General features: G+C 47.2%; 2 protein-coding genes across 6 annotated transcripts in view; both read left to right on the forward strand.

Annotated features, from left to right (window-relative positions):
* The first annotated feature begins 1,668 nt into the window (after positions 1-1,668).
* Positions 1,669-10,178, forward strand: Zmynd19 (zinc finger MYND-type containing 19). 2 transcript variants are annotated; one of them, XM_031369276.1, is made up of 6 exons: positions 1,669-1,931; positions 3,266-3,325; positions 4,179-4,285; positions 4,839-4,979; positions 8,558-8,738; positions 9,225-10,178. In XM_031369276.1, exons 1-6 carry the CDS (start codon positions 1,881-1,883, stop codon positions 9,366-9,368), a joined length of 684 nt encoding a protein of 227 aa, XP_031225136.1. In that variant the 5' UTR covers positions 1,669-1,880; the 3' UTR covers positions 9,369-10,178. The 2 variants fall into 2 exon arrangements, with proteins under 2 accessions (XP_031225136.1, XP_031225137.1); XM_031369277.1 differs by lacking the exon at positions 1,669-1,931 and adding an exon at positions 1,958-2,286.
* A 2,602-nt stretch (positions 10,179-12,780) lies between these two features.
* Positions 12,781-17,503, forward strand: part of Dph7 (diphthamide biosynthesis 7) — a 10,631-nt gene continuing 5,908 nt past the window's right edge. The window contains exons 1-5 of one of the 4 annotated variants that reach the window (XM_031369278.1): positions 12,781-13,001; positions 13,389-13,522; positions 13,827-13,914; positions 15,759-15,853; positions 16,897-17,069. In XM_031369278.1, coding sequence (XP_031225138.1) covers positions 12,855-13,001; positions 13,389-13,522; positions 13,827-13,914; positions 15,759-15,853; positions 16,897-17,069 — 637 coding nt within the window. In that variant the 5' untranslated portion in view covers positions 12,781-12,854. Of the gene's footprint in view, positions 13,002-13,388; positions 13,523-13,826; positions 13,915-15,755; positions 15,854-16,896; positions 17,070-17,503 lie in introns of all 4 variants that reach the window. The other 3 variants (XM_031369280.1, XM_031369279.1, XM_031369281.1) reach the window with 3 other exon arrangements.

Genomic DNA, 17,503 nt, shown 5'->3' on the forward strand with positions numbered 1-17,503 from the left:
CCCGCCCACCCCTCTCCCCAAAAGAGGTCCCTGCTTTGTAGCTCTGGCAGTCCTGGAACTCACAAAGATTCACCTGCAGACTATGCCTCCCCAGTGCTGGGATTAAAAGCATGCAATACCATGCCTGCTTTCCAGCTGGTGTTCTCACTAATAAAGATTGGGTAGACTCACTAAAACAGAGTTCAGGCGATGAGATCCTTTAATAATGCCAGCTACTGAGTAGACAGTTGACTCAGTGGTTAAGAGCACTTGCTCCTGGACCCAGTTCTCAGCACCCACATGGAGGCTTACAATCACTAACTCTTGTTCCAGGGGCTTGACACCTTCTTTTGGTCTCCATGGGCACTGCACACACGATACACATACATACATGCAGGCAAAACACTAATATACATAACCTAAAAAAAAATAATGGGTCATTTGTAGTGAGGGAAGCTGGAATATGGTAGTGATCTAGTAGTAACTGAAGAATAAAAGAAAATTATGTTTGTACCTATTATGTCTTCTTCCCTTAAAGAGAATAGTTTCTGAGCTCACAGCGTAAGTACTTTTGAGTTTAGCAGATCAGTGAAGGCACTAAATAGGTTGTAAAGCCATATTTTAGGATCTAATTTAACCCTACCTTGTGGCTACCTCATACTCATTCATCTGCTTAAGGAAGGTACACAATAGGGTTTGAGGTATGGCTGATCCCCTCTACAATGGCAGCCTTTTTGATCTAACAAGTGTATCCTGGGGTCTCCTTTCAAGTCATGAGGATGTGTTGAATTACTGTTTTGGAGGAATATGCAATAAGACATAAATAAATGGTTTTATTACCAAGGAATGCATTTTGCATCATACTAAGCATTCCCCCTCTTATTAAGAAGCTTCCTTTTAACCATCACAAGTCTGAATCGAGTAATGAATGAAACCGGTGAGTTTGAATAGAAAAGCACCTGGGAGTAATGTTAAGCACCAAAGGCTGAGAGAAGTTCTAGCTTCACTCGACAGTCCTTTGCTCCTAGTAATCCAAAATGGAACAATGAGAGGCAGAAACGTTAGCAGATTCTCTGATGCCTGGGGTCACCTTGAAGCAGGTGGAGCCTAGCCCTGGGCTTGAACTCTAGGCCTTATCGGCTATGTCAGGATTCGAGACTACGAGGTCTCCCTTTTCTGCAGACAGATACCCACCCCAGCCTCCGGCTCCTTCCGGAAGGTCTGATCCTTCCTAGGAGACCTAAGGCGCACGGGTTCCAGGAAGCACTCGTCGCTGCCTGGCAGGTGGATGGACACCTGGACGACTCACACAGCATCCTGCTAACCGGTAACCACCGGGTAAGGTCAGACGTTCTACGCTGTACACAACTCAGAGACGCGAACGTAAGCAGCTAGTCTCAGGAAGAAGCCGCGACCTACTGCGCTCACTCCCGCGCCTCAGCTGCCGCCGCAGCGCGCACAAAGCTTCCCGCGAAATTGACGTTGCGCCGGTCGCCGCGCAGGCGCCGCCCCCGACTCGCCCCTCCCCCCGCACTTGGCTCTTTTTCATTGCGCCTGCGTCTGTTTCCTATTCCCATTGGTCTCTTGGTCGCGGCGCGCCACGACCGGCGAAGGGCGCGTCTTGCGATTGGCCGGCCGCCGCCGGTGGGGGTGTGTCCCGGTCGCGCCCCGCCCTCTGCTCCGCTCGCTGGGGTGCGCTCGGTGGCGGCGGCGCGTGGCAGGTCCGGCGGGCGCGAGGCGGCGGCGGTGGCCCGAGCCCGGCCCAGCCTTGTCCGCCCGCGGCCCGCCCGGCCTGACCCCGGCCCCGGCCTGACCCGGAGTGCCGCGGCCTCGCTACGGCCCGGTCCGGTCCGGAGCCTCCCGAGGGAGCGGCTCCGCCTGCCGAGAGCGCAGGCCCGGCCATGACCGACTTTAAATTGGGCATCGTGCGGCTCGGCCGGGTGGCCGGGAAGGTGAGCGGTGAGGAGCGGCGGCGAGGCCTGCGCGGGCTGGGGCTTTAGGGCGAGCAGCTGCGCGGGCCTGCTTCGTCCGGGCGCCGCCTTCCTCGCGGGAATCTTCCCCGCGGTCGGGGGCGCGCCCCTCGGCCTCAGGACTCGTGTGGGACTGGCTGGTGCGGACCAGTTCCCGGGGCTCATCCTGTGCCTCCCTCGGCACCTGCCGCGGCTCCAGCGGCCGGGCTGCACCTGCGGCCGCAGGGTTTAAACGCGGCGGCCTCCCGCCGTGACGCTCTCGGCCCGAAGCTCTGAGGCGAGCGGAGCAGTCGGTCCGCAGTACCCCCTTGGCGGAGCGTTTTAACGTTGACCAAAGGTTGGCCACGTTCGGTCACTTGAGTCACAGGCTTGCCTAGAGCACAGACCACGAGCCAGGGCCCTGATCTTGGTAGGCTCCAAGACTCTCAGGTGCTCCTCGCCTGGGCCACCACCCACCACATGTTGAAGCTGGGCATCATGTCTTGTTGCTGTGGACCTTAAGTCTTCCACCAGTGTTCCTTCCACCAGTGGCGGCGGTTGCTAGTGGGAGAGAGGGACAGAAAGTAGAGGCGGGTAACTGAGATCCTAGAAAGAGATTCCAGGAAAGTAAAAGCAACCTGTCTTGAGCTCAGGAAAGGACTGCTGTAACTTTCTATTTCTAACGAGGGAGGGGTGGGAGGCTTTTGACTCAGGAATTGTTTGCAGGAGCCTGGGCCATTAAAGCGTTTATTAGGAGTATTTGAGACCTGGTGAAGAAGGACTATCCAGTGAGCACGTGCAATATATCCAGCCTATTGAACAAACACCACACTTGGAACCTGGATGTTCTGTCTTAGTCCCATTCCCTTCCTCTACTCCACTAAACTTTGTGTTTGACTAAGTTTCTGGGTACATTAAAACCTCAGTGCCACTTGTCAGGGAGGGTCTATCAGGTGTAGATGAGCTCTTAAGCCTAATTACCCACACTGGTACATGTGGCCATGTTTTGCTTTTAACATACTAGACTGAGTTTCTTTTTCCTTTTTTTTTTTTTTTTGAGGCAGGATCTCACTATGTGGTCCTGGCTGTTCTGGAACTCACAGAGTTCTGTCTGCCACTATGGTTGAGTGTTGGGATTAAAGGTGTGTGCCACCATGCCCAGCTTGGACTGCACTTTGATGTAGGCTGTGCCAAATGTGTCTGAACAAGGCTCTGCTTAAGATGTGGATCCTTTCTTTCGAATTGGGTAGTATTGCAGATTCCTGCTGTTGCAAGTTATGTTGTTACTGTTTTGTAGGTGGGTCTCATGTAATTTTTGAAACATGGTTTATTTTCAGACCAAGTACACACTGATAGATGAGCAGGACATACCACTGGTGGAGAGCTACTCCTTTGAGGTAAGCATTACTGTTTGTTTCCCAAGAAGATTGAAAAAGGAGTTTCCTTCCTTGTTCTGGGAGAACAGGAGGATACCCACTGATATTTATGGTATTTAGCTCCAAGCAGGTTGTGATAACCTGGACACTGTTGGTTAGTAGAGCCCATTGTGATCTCCTCCACCCTGATTACTAGTCTTTGAAAACTCACTGCTTTGTTGTGTTTATGATTACGTGTCTGTTAAATCAAATGAACAAACTTTTGGATATAGCTATACTCTAGCCTTTGGACCTTAACCAGGGAGGCCATCCTGCCCTCATTGTTCTTGGTAAAGAAATACCATCTTTCTGGATGGTGGCCTGCTGGACGGAAGGTCTTGCTCCCCCAAGCCAGCTGTGAATACTCACGCCTCCCTGTCTCTTATTACCTGAGTGCTAAGATTATAGATGTGGACCATCACAGCCAACATGGGCATTTTCCCCCTCAATTATTTTTTTCCCATGGGTTTAATTTATTTATGTGTATTAATGTTTACCTGAATATCTGTGCATGAGTCACAGATGATTGTGAGCTACCAGGTGACTTGTAGGGAATCAAGCCCAGGGTCCTCTGAAAGAGCAGTCAGTTCTCTTAACTGCTGAGCCATCTCTAGCTCCCCATTGTCCATTCTGGACTATTTTAAGAGTAAGAAAATTTACTTCTTGGTGTGCACAATATTTTGCAAGTTGTTCATCAGGGTGTGCCCCTGTCCTTTTGGGGTCCTAGGAGCAGGATATCATCTGTACCTCTGGCATTTTTCTGAGCTGGATTTGAAATGTGCTAAAGAGTTAAAGGCTTTTCAACAGATGCACTCTGCTTTATGCTTCTTCTCAGGCTCGAATGGAAGTAGATGCTGATGGAAATGGTGCTAAGATATTTGCATATGCCTTTGACAAAAACCGAGGAAGGGGCTCGGGCAGGCTTCTGCACGAGCTGCTATGGTGAGCATTTCCAACTATTAAGTCTCCCCACCGAAGCCCCATGTGAGCTGTGATATGCACGGTATGCCTAAAGGCTAGAGAGCATTCTACCCAGTGGAGTCAGACTCACTTATCTTCTCTAAGTCTGGGAGTTTGTGACCTTTGCCACTAACCCAAAGAAATGACTAATGTACATATCACTTTAAACAACTAGTGGGATTCTGATGAGACGAGACCTGTGGATCCTTCTGGTGAGTCATAGTTACATCCTTAGAAACAGGATCATTGATCCTAGATGGGTAAGGTGGAATTTGAAATGTAGGTATCATCCAAATGGGAAACTTAACTCTAGATAATTATGTTGGTTTGGGGGTTCTCTCCGTTGCCCTCTGAAGCAAGTTCCCTGTCTGTGTTGGCCATAGACTGATGATGTGCTTGGCTTCCTCCTGGCATGTCACTTCAGGATATGGACCTAGTTCTGACCAGATGACTGATATTTCTGTGGACTGGACATTGATGCTTGAATAGAAGTGCTTGAGGGTCTTGCCCTCAAGAAAAAAATATCTTTCCCTAGGGAACGACACAGGGGAGGTGTGGCACCCGGGTTTCAGGTGGTACATCTCAATGCTGTGACTGTGGACAATCGCCTGGACAACCTGCAGCTGGTACCATGGGGCTGGCGACCCAAAGCTGAAGAGACCTCCAGCAAACAAAGGTGGGTCTTCTCTGGCCAGCACCTGATACTTGAAGGGCCACCCCATGTTTCTGTGTTCCTATTTTGTACTTTTTTTTTTTTTTTTTTTTTTGTTTTTTTTTTTTTGTTTTTTCGAGACAGGGTTTCTCTCTGTAGCCTCGGCTGTCCTGGTACTCACTCTGTAGACCAGGCTGGCCTCGAACTCGGAAATCCGCCTGCCTCCGCCTCCCAAGTGCTAGGATTAAAGGCGTGCGCCACCACCGCCCGGCTCCTATTTTGTACTTTTACTATGAGTACTTTGGGACCTTCATATCGGACCCAACACTGCCTGTGTGTGAGATTTTTTTTCTTCATGAGAAAGGGAAGAATTTTTCGTTTATATTTTGTTTTGGAAACAGGGTCTCTATATAGCCCTTGCTGTTTTGGGACTCACTATATATACCAGGCCTTGAAATCACAGCAGTCCTCCTTCTTCTGTTTCCCCTGTGCTAGGATTAAAAATGCATATATACCTCCATGCTTAGCAAGAAGAATTTTTATGATTAATTTTTGGGATTGACCTTGTGGTAATTGACTCTAAGAATACTTTAGCTAATGTGATGGGTGGGTGAGACCATGACCCAAGACCACACTGACACAGGGTGGGTCTCAGTCCCGTTCCTTTACTGAATAGCTTTCTCTGAGCAGAGGAAGTAGTAGGACAAAATAACTTAGGGATGTGACCTCTTGGCTTCCCAGGTCCCTGTGGTCCTGAAAACAGCATTGCACAAGTTTTTCTATTCTGGAGGCCATGTTCCTACTAACCCTCAAATTCAACACAATGAACTTCTTGAAGCCCTGGAGAAGAGCTGGAGGGATCAGTAGGAAATGAATGGTTAGGGAAATTTGAGCTCATTGTCCCAAGCCACACGAGTATCATTGGCCTGCTCCTAGGCCTCCTCTGAGGACTCCTGGAAGTTTAAGTACAAGTTTTTTGTTTGGTTTTGGTTTTGGTTTTTCGAGATAGGGTTTCTCTGTGTAGCCCTGGCTGTCCTGGAACTCACTCTGTAGACCAGACTAGCCTCAAACTCAGAAATCCACCTGTCTCTGCCTCCCAAGTGCTGAGATTAAAGGAGTACACCACCATTGCCCAGCAAGTTTAGTCTAAGTGACTAGTTTTTGTCAAGTAGACAAAAGCTAACCAGCACAATTGATCTTTGTTAACTTGAACATATATACAACACTTTAAGCCATACCCCATTTCTTATCTCCAGGATCTGATATTTTTATCACAGTATAAAACCAAAATTTAACAGTATCAATAACTCAGTGTTGAACATCCAAGGCTAACTCTATATAGGGCTTGGCAGCTCTGCCATCCAAAGCATACCACAACTCATGCTAGGTCTGCTCCACACATGCAGCGGTCCTTGGTGCTTATCCCACCACAATCCTGACATTTCCAATTTGGTGAGATTTTCAACTGAGTTGCTGCCAAAAACCATTACTGTGGAGAGACTTTTACACATTACCAAGTTTGGCTCTCAGACTGAGATGCGTGAAGCCTTAACCGCTTCTGGACCACTACTTTGTGCTAAATGAGAGAAAGTATTTCCCATAGATTTTACTTCAGTGATGCTGGTCTTCTGTTAATCACAGCTGATTCTTCAGCCCAACCAGGCCAGAAACCACAGATTCTTAATTGAGGTATATCACATGAGCATCTCTCAATAGAATCTTTGAGGAACTCAAAGCTTCCCAAGCCTAGGCCTCTGTCCTCTGCATTTCTCTCAACACTTGTTTTTTTAAAGATTTTTATCTATATTATATGTATATAAGTACACGGTAGCTTTCTTCAGACACACCAGAAGAGGGCATCAGATCCCATTACAGATGGTTGTGAGCCACCATGTGGTTGCTGGGAATTGAACTCAGGACCTCTGGAAGAGCAGTCAGTGCTCTTAACCACTGAGCCATCTCTCCAGCCCTCACCACTTATCTTTTAAGCTTCCCTAGAACAGCCCATTAAGCTTGTAGCACTCAATGGCTTTTCTAGCCCAAAGTTCAAAACACTTCCACAATTCTCCCCAAAACAATCTGGCCAAATCACAGCAATATCCTCCTCTCTCTTACTAATTTCTGTATTAGTTATTTTTCTGTGTTTGTGCTAAGACATCATAGCAAAAAGCAACTTAAGGAAGAAAGTTTATTTAGGATATAGCTCGAGATGGACAGTAATCTGCAAAGAGCAGGAGGCATGGAGCAAGCAAGAAAAAGATGACAGCCAGAGTAAAAAATTAAGCAGAGTACAAAGTATAAGTACCCTAAGACTTTAGCCTGCCCCTAGTAGTGTTCTCCAGCTAGTGTGTACTTCCTAGTCCTCCAGCCAGTGGAACCAAGCGTTAAAATACCAGAGTCTGGGGGCGTTTCTCCTATAGATCGCAACAGGAACTTCTTCACACTGCATGAGTCTCGTACTACAGTTCTTGTTACAGCATTCAGTTGCTTCAGCCATTTGTGATGGCACATGCCTTTGATCCCAGCATTCTTAGATGCAGAAGCAGGTGGATCTCAAGCAGCCTGGTCTACAGAGTGAATTTCAAGATAGCAGGACTATGCAGAAAAAAACTTTGTTTTGAAAAATAAACCAACCAAAACATTCACTTACTTCTGGCTGGCTCACTTGTTCAGGAGGGATTTTTCAGAAAGGTGGGATAGCTGTAACCTCAAAGGGGAAGTAGTAGGCTAACAGTAGTAGTTAGTAGTTAGGGTAAAGGGCAGACTAAAGGTTCTTACTGGCAACATCAGGTAGCCAAGCTTACCAAACTTGATGCCATTATGCTATGTGTCTTACTGGAAGACAGGATTCAAAAAATTTGGGGGGTTGTGGGGGAAGGGAAGGTATTATTATATAGCTTTGGCTGTTCTGGAACTATGTTGACCGAGCTGGCTTTGAACTCAGAGAGATCTACCTGCCTTTGCTCTCCAGTGCTGGGGTCAAAGGTATGTGCCCTACCACACCTGATTAGGATTTTAGGAAGTTATTTTGTTTTTTTCTCTCAACTATTGATACTGTGAGTTTCACATCATGCACCTCAGTCCTGTTTATTTCCCTATCCCCTAGGATTTCAAGTTTTTTGTTGTTGTTTTGTTTTGTTTTTTTGGTTTTTCGAGACAGGGTTTCTTGGTGTAGCCCTGGCTGTCCTGACTCTAGACCAGGCTGGCCTTGAACTCAGAAATTCGCCTGTCTTTGCCTCCCAAGCGCTGGGATTAAAGGCGTGCGCCACCCGGCAGATTTAAAATTTTTAGGCCGGGCGTGGTGGCGCACGTCTTTAATCCCAGCACTTGGGAGGCAGAGGCAGGCGGATTTCTGAGTTCGAGGCCAGCCTGGTCTACAGAGTGAGTTCCAGGACAGCCAGGACTACACAGAGAAACCCTGTCTCGAAAAACCAAAAAAAAAAAAATTTTAATATGGAGTGGTCAGTACATGTAGTGGTGATTGGCAATCAAAACTTCAGTTCTTAGAACTGGGCAGAGCTTACTTGTCTTGGCGTCATGTCCTCTCTCCTTGTGCTGACCTGGTCAGGCCAAAGTACACTGAGGCCTCTGCTTTCTTTCAGGGAGCAAAGCTTATACTGGCTTGCAATCCAGCAGCTTCCCACAGACCCTATAGAAGAACAATTCCCTGTCTTGAATGTGACCCGGTACTATAATGCCAATGGGGATGTTGTGGAAGAGGAAGAAAATTCCTGTACCTACTATGAGTGTCATTATCCTCCTTGTACGGTGATTGAAAAGCAGGTATAGTATGCTACACTGAGCCCTTGGTTCCTGGCCACCATTGCCCAGCAGTCTGGATGTGATAGGATAGCTTGCCCCTATAGATTCTTGGGTAGCATTGGGTGAGTCATTAAGGTGGCTCTTCCTTTTCTGTTGTTTCTTTCCAGACAGTATCTAAGCCCTTCAGCCATAGTTTCTCTTGATCTTAATCTGTAAATCAGCCTGGCCTGGAAATAAGTGTGTGTGTGTGTGTGTGTGTGTGTGTTAGATTGAGTCAGATATCACCACAATCCTATATCCTATATCAGACATCCTTGTGCAGGGATTATAGGAACCAACATGCCTGGCTTTTTTTTAGGGAGAACCAAGTGCTGGGGCCTTGCAAGTAGACCATACACTGAAATTCATTCCCACATAGGGTTTTATCGGCTTCTTTCAGATGCTGAGATAATAGTTTTCATATGTTTCATTAGTGTAATATTGAAGCCGCAGTGTTCTGTGTTTCAGCTTCGAGAGTTCAACATCTGTGGGCGTTGCCAGGTGGCTCGATACTGTGGCTCTCAGTGCCAGCAGAAGGACTGGCCTGCCCACAAGAAGCACTGTCGGGAGAGGAAGCGTCCCTTCCAGCATGAGCTTGAGCCAGAGCGATGACGGGCTGAAGAGCTGCCACTGCTGCAGGTTCAGTTTCCAGCTCGTCATGAGCACAGTGGAAGACAGACTGTCAGTTGAACCTGGAGGTGCCAAAGAAGCCAGCAATGGATCCAGAGCAGCTGCCATAAGACCTCACAGCAACAAGCAACCTGTGGGGACAGTGCCCCTTCAGTTTTCACCTCCAGCAGAGACAAAGGGGAGGCTCCCTAGGACCTTTCTCATTATTTATATGTTAATATGTTTGTAAACTCATGTACAGTTTTTTTGGGGGGGAGGCAAGGGGAGGGTTAGCAACTTCAAATAGAATCATTTGTTGTATTCCTCAAATGGTAAACAGTCACCACTCAGCTAGAGACTTTCGTGTAGTCGAGCTTCTCTCCTGGACAGTGGGTGGGGGGGGTCCCACTGAGAGGCTTGCACAGAGTCATGTCTAAACAGGCAGAGTAAAGGGTAGAATTATCCTTGTGGCCAGTCTCTGCTCCTCAAATCTCTGTTGTCCAGCCTTTTTTTCTCTTTTTGAGACAGGGTCTCTCCTGGAACTCGAATGTAAACCAGGTTGGCCTTGAACTCACAGATCCACCTGCCTCTGCCTCCTGAGTGCGGGATTAACATACTTGGTTCAACATGTTTTGAAAGGAACTAATAATGAAACCAGTTTTAATGAATGGACTGGGAGGACCCGCCATCAGTCCAGGTTGGCCTCTGAGGGGAAAAGTGTATTAGCAAGGAGTACAAGGCTCTGTTCTCTTTGGTAGTAGGTGTTCTGGAGTGTTCCAGTAGGTTGACTACTATTGCTGTGATAAAACATGAGCAAAAGCAACCTGGGAAAGGGATTATTTCAGCTTACAGTTTTATACCACAGTCCACTGAAGGACATCAGGACTAGAGCTGATGCAGAGGCCATGGAGGACTGCTGCTTACTGTTCTTCATATCTTGCTCAGCCTAGCTTCTTGTAGCACCCAGGATTGCCAGCCCAGGGGTGGCATTGCCCAAAATGAGCTAGGCTCTCCTAAATCAATACTTAAAAGAAAAATCAGGACAGACCCACAGGCCAATGTAGTGGGACCATTTTCATAATTGTCCTCTCCTAAAATGACTTGTTTATATTAAGTTGACATAAAACTAGCCAGCAAAGTACTATATATCCCTATGTTCGTAAATTACCACTTTCAAGCACAGAGACCCTTGGAGCCAGTAGTAAGCTGATCCCCCGTCCCAATTGTGGGTTGGAGTAGATAGTGGGCTAGACAGCCAAAGTGAGGCTTCATTCACTGCTGAGCTGTGGTCCCCAAGATAACTTCTTTGGGGAATCCACATGTTTGAGGGCTATTGGCATCTTGATCACTGCAGAAATGAATTCACCTGTATGGCTGGAATCTTACCTATCTCAGGGTATGGCCTCTCGTTTATGCTTTCTACCTGACGGCTGACCTAGGCAGCTTTCTGGCCTGGTTGGTCTGCAGGTCCCTGTTAAACTCTTCCCTATCAGCATATCTATTGCATTCTCTCTTTTGGTTTTTCAAGACAGGGTTTCTCTGTGTAACCCTGGCTGTCCTGGAACTCACTCTGTAGAGCAGGCTGGCCTCAAACTCAGAAATCCCCCTGCTTCTGCCTCCCAAGTGCTGGGATTAAAGGCATGTGCCACCTCTGCCCAGCTATCGCATTCTTGGTTTTCTGTGAGCTAAGTGCTGTCTAGCTCAGCACAACCCTTTGATAGCCTTAGGCTTGTGAGTCCAGCTTCTATAGCTGTTTTTCCTTTTATGGTACACAGTGATGTAGAAGGGAAGATGGCTGAAACTCAAGATGGTATCACTTGAGTGTTTAAATTTGGAGAGTTGCTTATATCAGACCTATATCAAGAAACTTCCCCCATTCTGTTCTGAAGGTTGTAGTTTTTTGGGATCCCTACTCAGACCCCAGGTTGAACATCAATCTGATATTGGGAAAGGGAGAGAGATGTATATATTGTAAACTCTTGCTACAGGCAGCTGACTCATGCCTTCAGTGTCTCCACTTGGATAACTACTTTTAAGAGGCCAGGACTGGCCTGGCAGTGGTGGTGCATGGCTTTAATCCCAGCACTTGGGAGGCAGAGGCAGGCGGATTTCTGAGTTCGAGGCCAGCCTGGTCTACAGAGTGAGTTCCAGGACAGCCAGGGCTATACAGAGAAACCCTGTCTCGAAAATACAAAAAAAAAAAAAAAAAAAAAAAAAAAAGGGCCAGGACTGTTGTGGTAAAGGTATCCTATGTGGGTTAAGTTTCTTGGAATGAGCCATCTAGACTACAAGCTTGCAGTGATATTTGTATCTGAATGGCCAGGTTAGCACTTTATCCTTTTGTCCTCTCAACGGCAGAAGGTTCTGTCAGCTTTGCATCAGAAAATTCTACCTAGCACACAGGGTTGGACAGCTGACATAAAGGCACTGCTGGTAAAGGTTATGGTATACATTGGGCCTGCCTGTGGGTTTTCCCCATCAAGTCTACACTTGCTAGCACAGCTGTTGCTGTGCAGTGAGATGGGCTCTATCGGACCAATTTGTTGATGTTTACTCCCCATATCTGTTACCATCCCATTCTCCCTTCTGATTATCCCTGCCTCTTGTTCTTTGTGACTGTTTAGGCTCTTCTATGAATGTTCTGGTGGTTCAAAGATGGGATCCTTTGTCTTGTGTAGTGTGTTGGGCTACTTGGCTTGGGACAATCTAGTGCTGGAGGGATTGGGGTCTTCAGAATTCCTTAGGTGCCACCTCTGCTTCAGCTGCTAACTGGCCTGCAAGCTAGGCTACATAGCCATATTCCTGCTTCAGTTCCAGGGCTGGATACCCAGGTGTCCTGTGAATTTGCTTCCTGGAGCTGCTGTAACTAAGTGCCAAAAACTGGATGGACTAAAACAAGAGATTATTGTCTGTTGGTTCTGTCTCATGGTTTAATCAAGGTGTTTGCTACCACAGCCACTGCAAGTGCTGGGGAAAAGGGTGCTACAGGTCTATCCGAGCATTCTGGGCTCACTTAATGCATTCATTGTCTCAGACTTCAAAGGTGCACATTAAGTCCTCTGCATGTTTCCAAAATTTCCTTTACATGAAGACTATTGGATCAGAGCTTACCTGGAGCAGCATTTTGTCTCTGTAAAGACCACATATCCAAGGTCATGAGTTACTGGGGCTGTGTTCAACATACATATATTTTTGAGAGATAGCTGGATCCACAAGGTCTAAACACCTAGTCTCCCCAAGCCTGTTATTTACAATACAGGAATTTTCTTGAAAGCTTCTACATCTTTTTGAGATCAGGTTTCTCTTCCACTTTCCCTAAACTATTGATTCTTGCTCTCCACACTTGGGGCGACTGTGTATCATGTTCCTGTGGTCCTCCGGCCTGTAGGGTGCGCAGCGTCTCCGGACCGGAAATGTCTTCCCAGGGTCGGCAGTGACTGAGGGAAGTGGAGAAGGTGTATCGCGCATGCATCTTTTGGTTCTGGTTCAATGGCGGGCAGCCGCGCGGGGACGTTGCGAGCTCTGCAGGCAGTGGACACTGAGCTTACCGCTGACTCGGTGGAATGGTGCCCAGTAGAGGGTTGCCAGCATTTGCTGGCCTGCGGAACCTACCAGCTGCGAGCGCCCAAGGACCAGGTGCATGGCTGGGAGGGCGGGGCCAGGGCAGGAGAAGAGGGACTGCTAACTTCAAAAGCCTAGAACTGCGATAACTAATGGGAAGGGTAAAGTCGTCCTGTCGTGGCCGTGCCTTTCCGGGAGGTTTCCTGAGCATCCAAAACAACCACTTAAGAGAATTGCGGCCATATACTTGTACGTAGGTCAGGACTGTCCTGGCTGTATTGGGTCCGGGAGAGCTCCCTTGTTCATTGAACACTTGGCAGGAAAAGAGATTTTTCTCAGAAATTGAAAGTATCTACCTTAGAAGCTATTTTCTGCTTTGGCCCTCCTTTTTGCTCCAGTTAGGTTTCCCATCCTTTGTTATCTCAGCATCTGAGATAATCAGAGAATATGTATCTTCTGTAGCCTGCACTGGACGGCAGTGAGCCTCAAGTTCGTTTAGGTCGTCTTTACCTGTTCAGCTTCAGTGAGGACAACACTGCTAAACCTCTGCTTGAGGTCCAAAGAAGGGATTCTTCTGCTGTTCTGGACATGAAATGGTAGGATTTGGGTAACCTCTCCTGGTCTGAAAGCCTGATGCCCTAGGGGCCTTCAGTGATACAGTGAACAACTGAACTCCGTGTACTGTCATTTGTTGTCATTGGGAGGTAGAAGACCCTGTACTTGGCATTTCCCTGGTCAGTTTCCCAGCCCCAGACTAAGGATTAGTCTGGGAAGCAACCTGAGTTCTAGTTTGATAACCTGAAAAGCCTTTTTTGGAGACAACAGTTGGCTCTAGTTTGGTTTTGAAAATGAAATATAATAGATCATTGGGATTCATGAAGTTCTTCCATTCTCCCACAGGTGCCATATCCCAGTGTCTGGCCATGTGCTTTTAGGCTTGGCCAATGCCAGTGGATCTGTAGGGCTGCTCCAACTGATGGAATGTGAGGTCAGTGAAGTAAGGCTAGGTTTTGGAGGGAGAATGTTGAGGAGGAGGCTGTGCTGATGCAGACATTTTTGTAGAATGATCTCTTCCATGGTAGACTTTGTCATAGATGTTTTAAGAAGTCAGTGAGTCAGCCAGGCAGTGGTGGCACACGCTTTTAATCCCAGCACTCTGGTGGCAGAGGCAGGCGGATCACAGCAGGTTGCAGGACAGTCAGGGCTACATAATGAAACCTGTCTCAAAAAAACAAAGAGGAAAAAAAATCATGGAGTCTATTTTAAGTTGTACAGGGTCCTTGTGAAATGAGAGCATCTGGAATATCTAATAGAAAGGTATCAGTAGGTCTGGGTCTCTGTAGGGAATGCATTACAAGTCTGTCTTGGGTTTATACTAAGGCTAAGAATACCAGTAAATTTCCTGTGTGCTTGTGCCATGCCCACAGAGTCCAGAAGAAGGTGCCAGGTCCCTTGGAGCTGGAATTACAGTTAGTTGTTAGCTGTGTGATATGGATGCTAGGAACTGAACTCTGTCCTAAGGAAGGGTAGGAAGAGTTTTAACCACTGAGCCATCTTTCTAGCTCAGAAATGATATATCTTACAGGTTTTGGAAGAGCTTAATTCCATGTGTTTCATGGTGATCCTGATTCATGCTTTAGCAAAATGACTCTATCTGATTATTATGAGGAAGACTGGAGCAGATCTGTGGGGATAATGGGGTACATCAACAAACTACACACTGCCCTAACCGGGAAGCAGGGACACACAGTGATGGCTGTTGCTGTAGTGGGGTCAGGGTAGAGATCTAGAAGATGCTGACTGGTGGCAACTGAGCACCTGGGTAGGAAGCCTTGCTTCAGGTCTGTACAGTGCAGCCTTGTCCTAGAAATGAGGGGAGGAGGACTGAGCCCAAGGGTCAGATTTCAGGGCAGGAGTACAAAATCCAAGAAAGAACTTTGGTATAGCCACCTGCTGGGGAAGCCAAACACTCTTCAGGTAGTTTAGATAGTAAAACTCACGTAGAACCTAGACAAAAGAAGTAACTTCTCTTTAGGGTTTTGTTGTTGTTTTACTGGGGTGTTCAAGACAGACTTTCTCTCTAGCTCTGACTGGCCTGGACCTCTCTCTGTAGACCCAGCTGGCCTTGAATTCACAGATGTGCCTGCTTCTGCTCCTGAGTGCTGGGATTAAAGGTGTGTGCTACCACCACCTGGCTGAGAAATGACATTTTAGTGGCTGCTCTGGCTTCTGAAATGGAAGCAGTAGAACATTGCTGTTTTCTTTGTCTCTGGGAATATAATGTGCCAGGATTCTGAAGGCAAGGGTGATATAAAGTGTGTCCCAGTAGTGGTTTGTGGAACCCACAAAGGTGGCTCACGTATCTAGGAGTACACAGAAGCAGCACTGAGCAACCTTGTTTCCCAAAGGTTATGTATATGGCAAAGTCCTTCGTAAGGTATTAGTTCCTGTGTCCTCAGGTCATGCATGCCTGGGCTCAGTAAGTGGCAGGGGCTCACTGGTAGATGAAACATTTTCACTAGAGCACAGTGACAGACTGCTTGCCTAACATGCATGATGTCTTGAGCTCCATCTAGGTATTAAAGCTATTAAAGCATAAATAACAACAACAACAAAAACCCAGGTGAGGCAGAGCCCCCCTCTATACCAAGTATTTGGGAACTAAAATGAAAGGACTGTTTAAACTTGAAAGTTCAAGATGAATCTGAGCAACTTAGAGGAGACCCTGTCTGCAAAAACAAACAGAAGTAACTGATGTACTTTGCTCATGCAGGGAGCACCTTAGGGATTGGAGGCTTGCTTACACAAGGGTGTCCCTTTTCTCTCCAGTAGAAGAACAGTTATACCCTGCAACCAATAGCCAGCCTTACTTTGAATGAGAGCTGTCTGTCCTTGTCACTGGATTGGTCCACTGGGAAATCTGTAAGGTAAGGGCTAGTTTGGTTGGGATCTGAGTCTCTTGAGGAATATTTCCTGTTTCTATTCTGGAAAGGATTAAAGCTGCCTTTTGCAAACTTGGTTCCCCGAGTCTCGGGAGTACGCACACCCAAGGAAACATGAGAGACCGTCTTGATACAAACACACGAGGCAGTTTAATTTCGGAGCTCCAGGTCAACACGTATCTCATGCAAGAGACAGAGGAATCAACCACGAGGCTCAGGGGTTAGGGGTTTATATAGGAAAAAGGCCTGGGGGAACTGGGGAATCAGCATAGCTATACATGATTGGCTAATTCAAATATCAGCATGCAGATCAGTACAAATATCAGTACATGCAGATCAGAGCGGTAATTCCTAAGGTTGGTGCTAATCTGAATCAACAGAGCATCTGGCTGACCTCAAACCATATCTAAGAGGACCAGATGGCCCATTACTCAGTTGGATGCCCGGGCTTGATCCACAGTGTTTTTCTCAGGCTTGTAACTCTCTAATTAGCTAGCATAGGCTTCAGACTTAATTTTCTTTCAGTAGCATTTTGGACAATTAGTGATGATGAGAAGATAAGAGAGATGTTCAAGAGAAGCCAACCATGGTTTCAGTGATGAACTATGGGATACTTTCATCCTTGGTCAGATACCCAGCAGGCTATCTTGGAAGCTTAGTTACATGGAAGTATCTCCTGGGACATATGTGAAGCTAGAAGACAATGGTTGAGATGGTTCTTCCTTGTAATGCCAGCATTTGGGAAGCTGAGGCAGGTGGATTTCAAGTTTAAGGCCCACCTGTCTCAAAAACAAGTGAACACGGGTGGTGGTGGCTCACGCCTTTAATCCCAGCACTTGGGAGGCAGAGGCAGGTGGATTTCTGAGTTTGAGGCCAGCTTGGTCTACAGAGTGAGTTCCAGGACAGCCAAAGCTACACAGAGAAACTGTGTCTCGAAAAAGCCAAAAAAACAAAACAAAACAAGTGAACAAAAACAGAAAAGGATGCTAAGTAGACTTTTAACAGTCTCGTTATTGTCCTGTTTCCAGGGCCAGAGCGCAGCCCTTGAAGATCATTAGCAGTGATTCTAAGGGGCAGTTGCACCTCCTGATGGTGAATGAGGGCACAGCTGAACTACAGCTAGTGGCGTCTTGGCCAGCCCATCACTTTGAGGCCTGGATTGCTGCTTTCAATTACTGGCAGACAGAACTGGTGTATTCAGGTGAGTAACCTTGCACATCAGTACAGTCATCTCTGATGCAGACTTGTGACAGATAGGAAGAGGAGAGAATGGGGCGAGGCCAAAGCTGTGACTGAGAATATGTGAGGCCTTAGGACTATTTAGAAGGTACATCCTTGGGCCAGCAGCTATGGCTGGCATCATTCATGTCCCACTTATCAGGAAGTGTATACAGTTGGCCTTTGGCACCTAAGGCTTTTTGAGGAGCTGACCAAGATTGAAAGGAGCAGACACCCTGCCCTGCTGCCCTGTTTCATGACGCTCTCCCTGTGAAATCTGCTTCATCCGTGATTCATACTCTTTACCTGCTCTCTGTAGACTTTAGCATGCTAAAGAAAGCTTACTTCTGCTGGGCGGTGGTGGCTCATGCCTTTAATCCCAGCACTTGGGAGGCAGAGGCAGGCGGATTTCTGAGT

This window comes from Mastomys coucha, unplaced genomic scaffold (genome assembly GCF_008632895.1).
Source record: "Mastomys coucha isolate ucsf_1 unplaced genomic scaffold, UCSF_Mcou_1 pScaffold15, whole genome shotgun sequence".
Taxonomy (NCBI): Eukaryota; Metazoa; Chordata; class Mammalia; order Rodentia; family Muridae; genus Mastomys; species Mastomys coucha.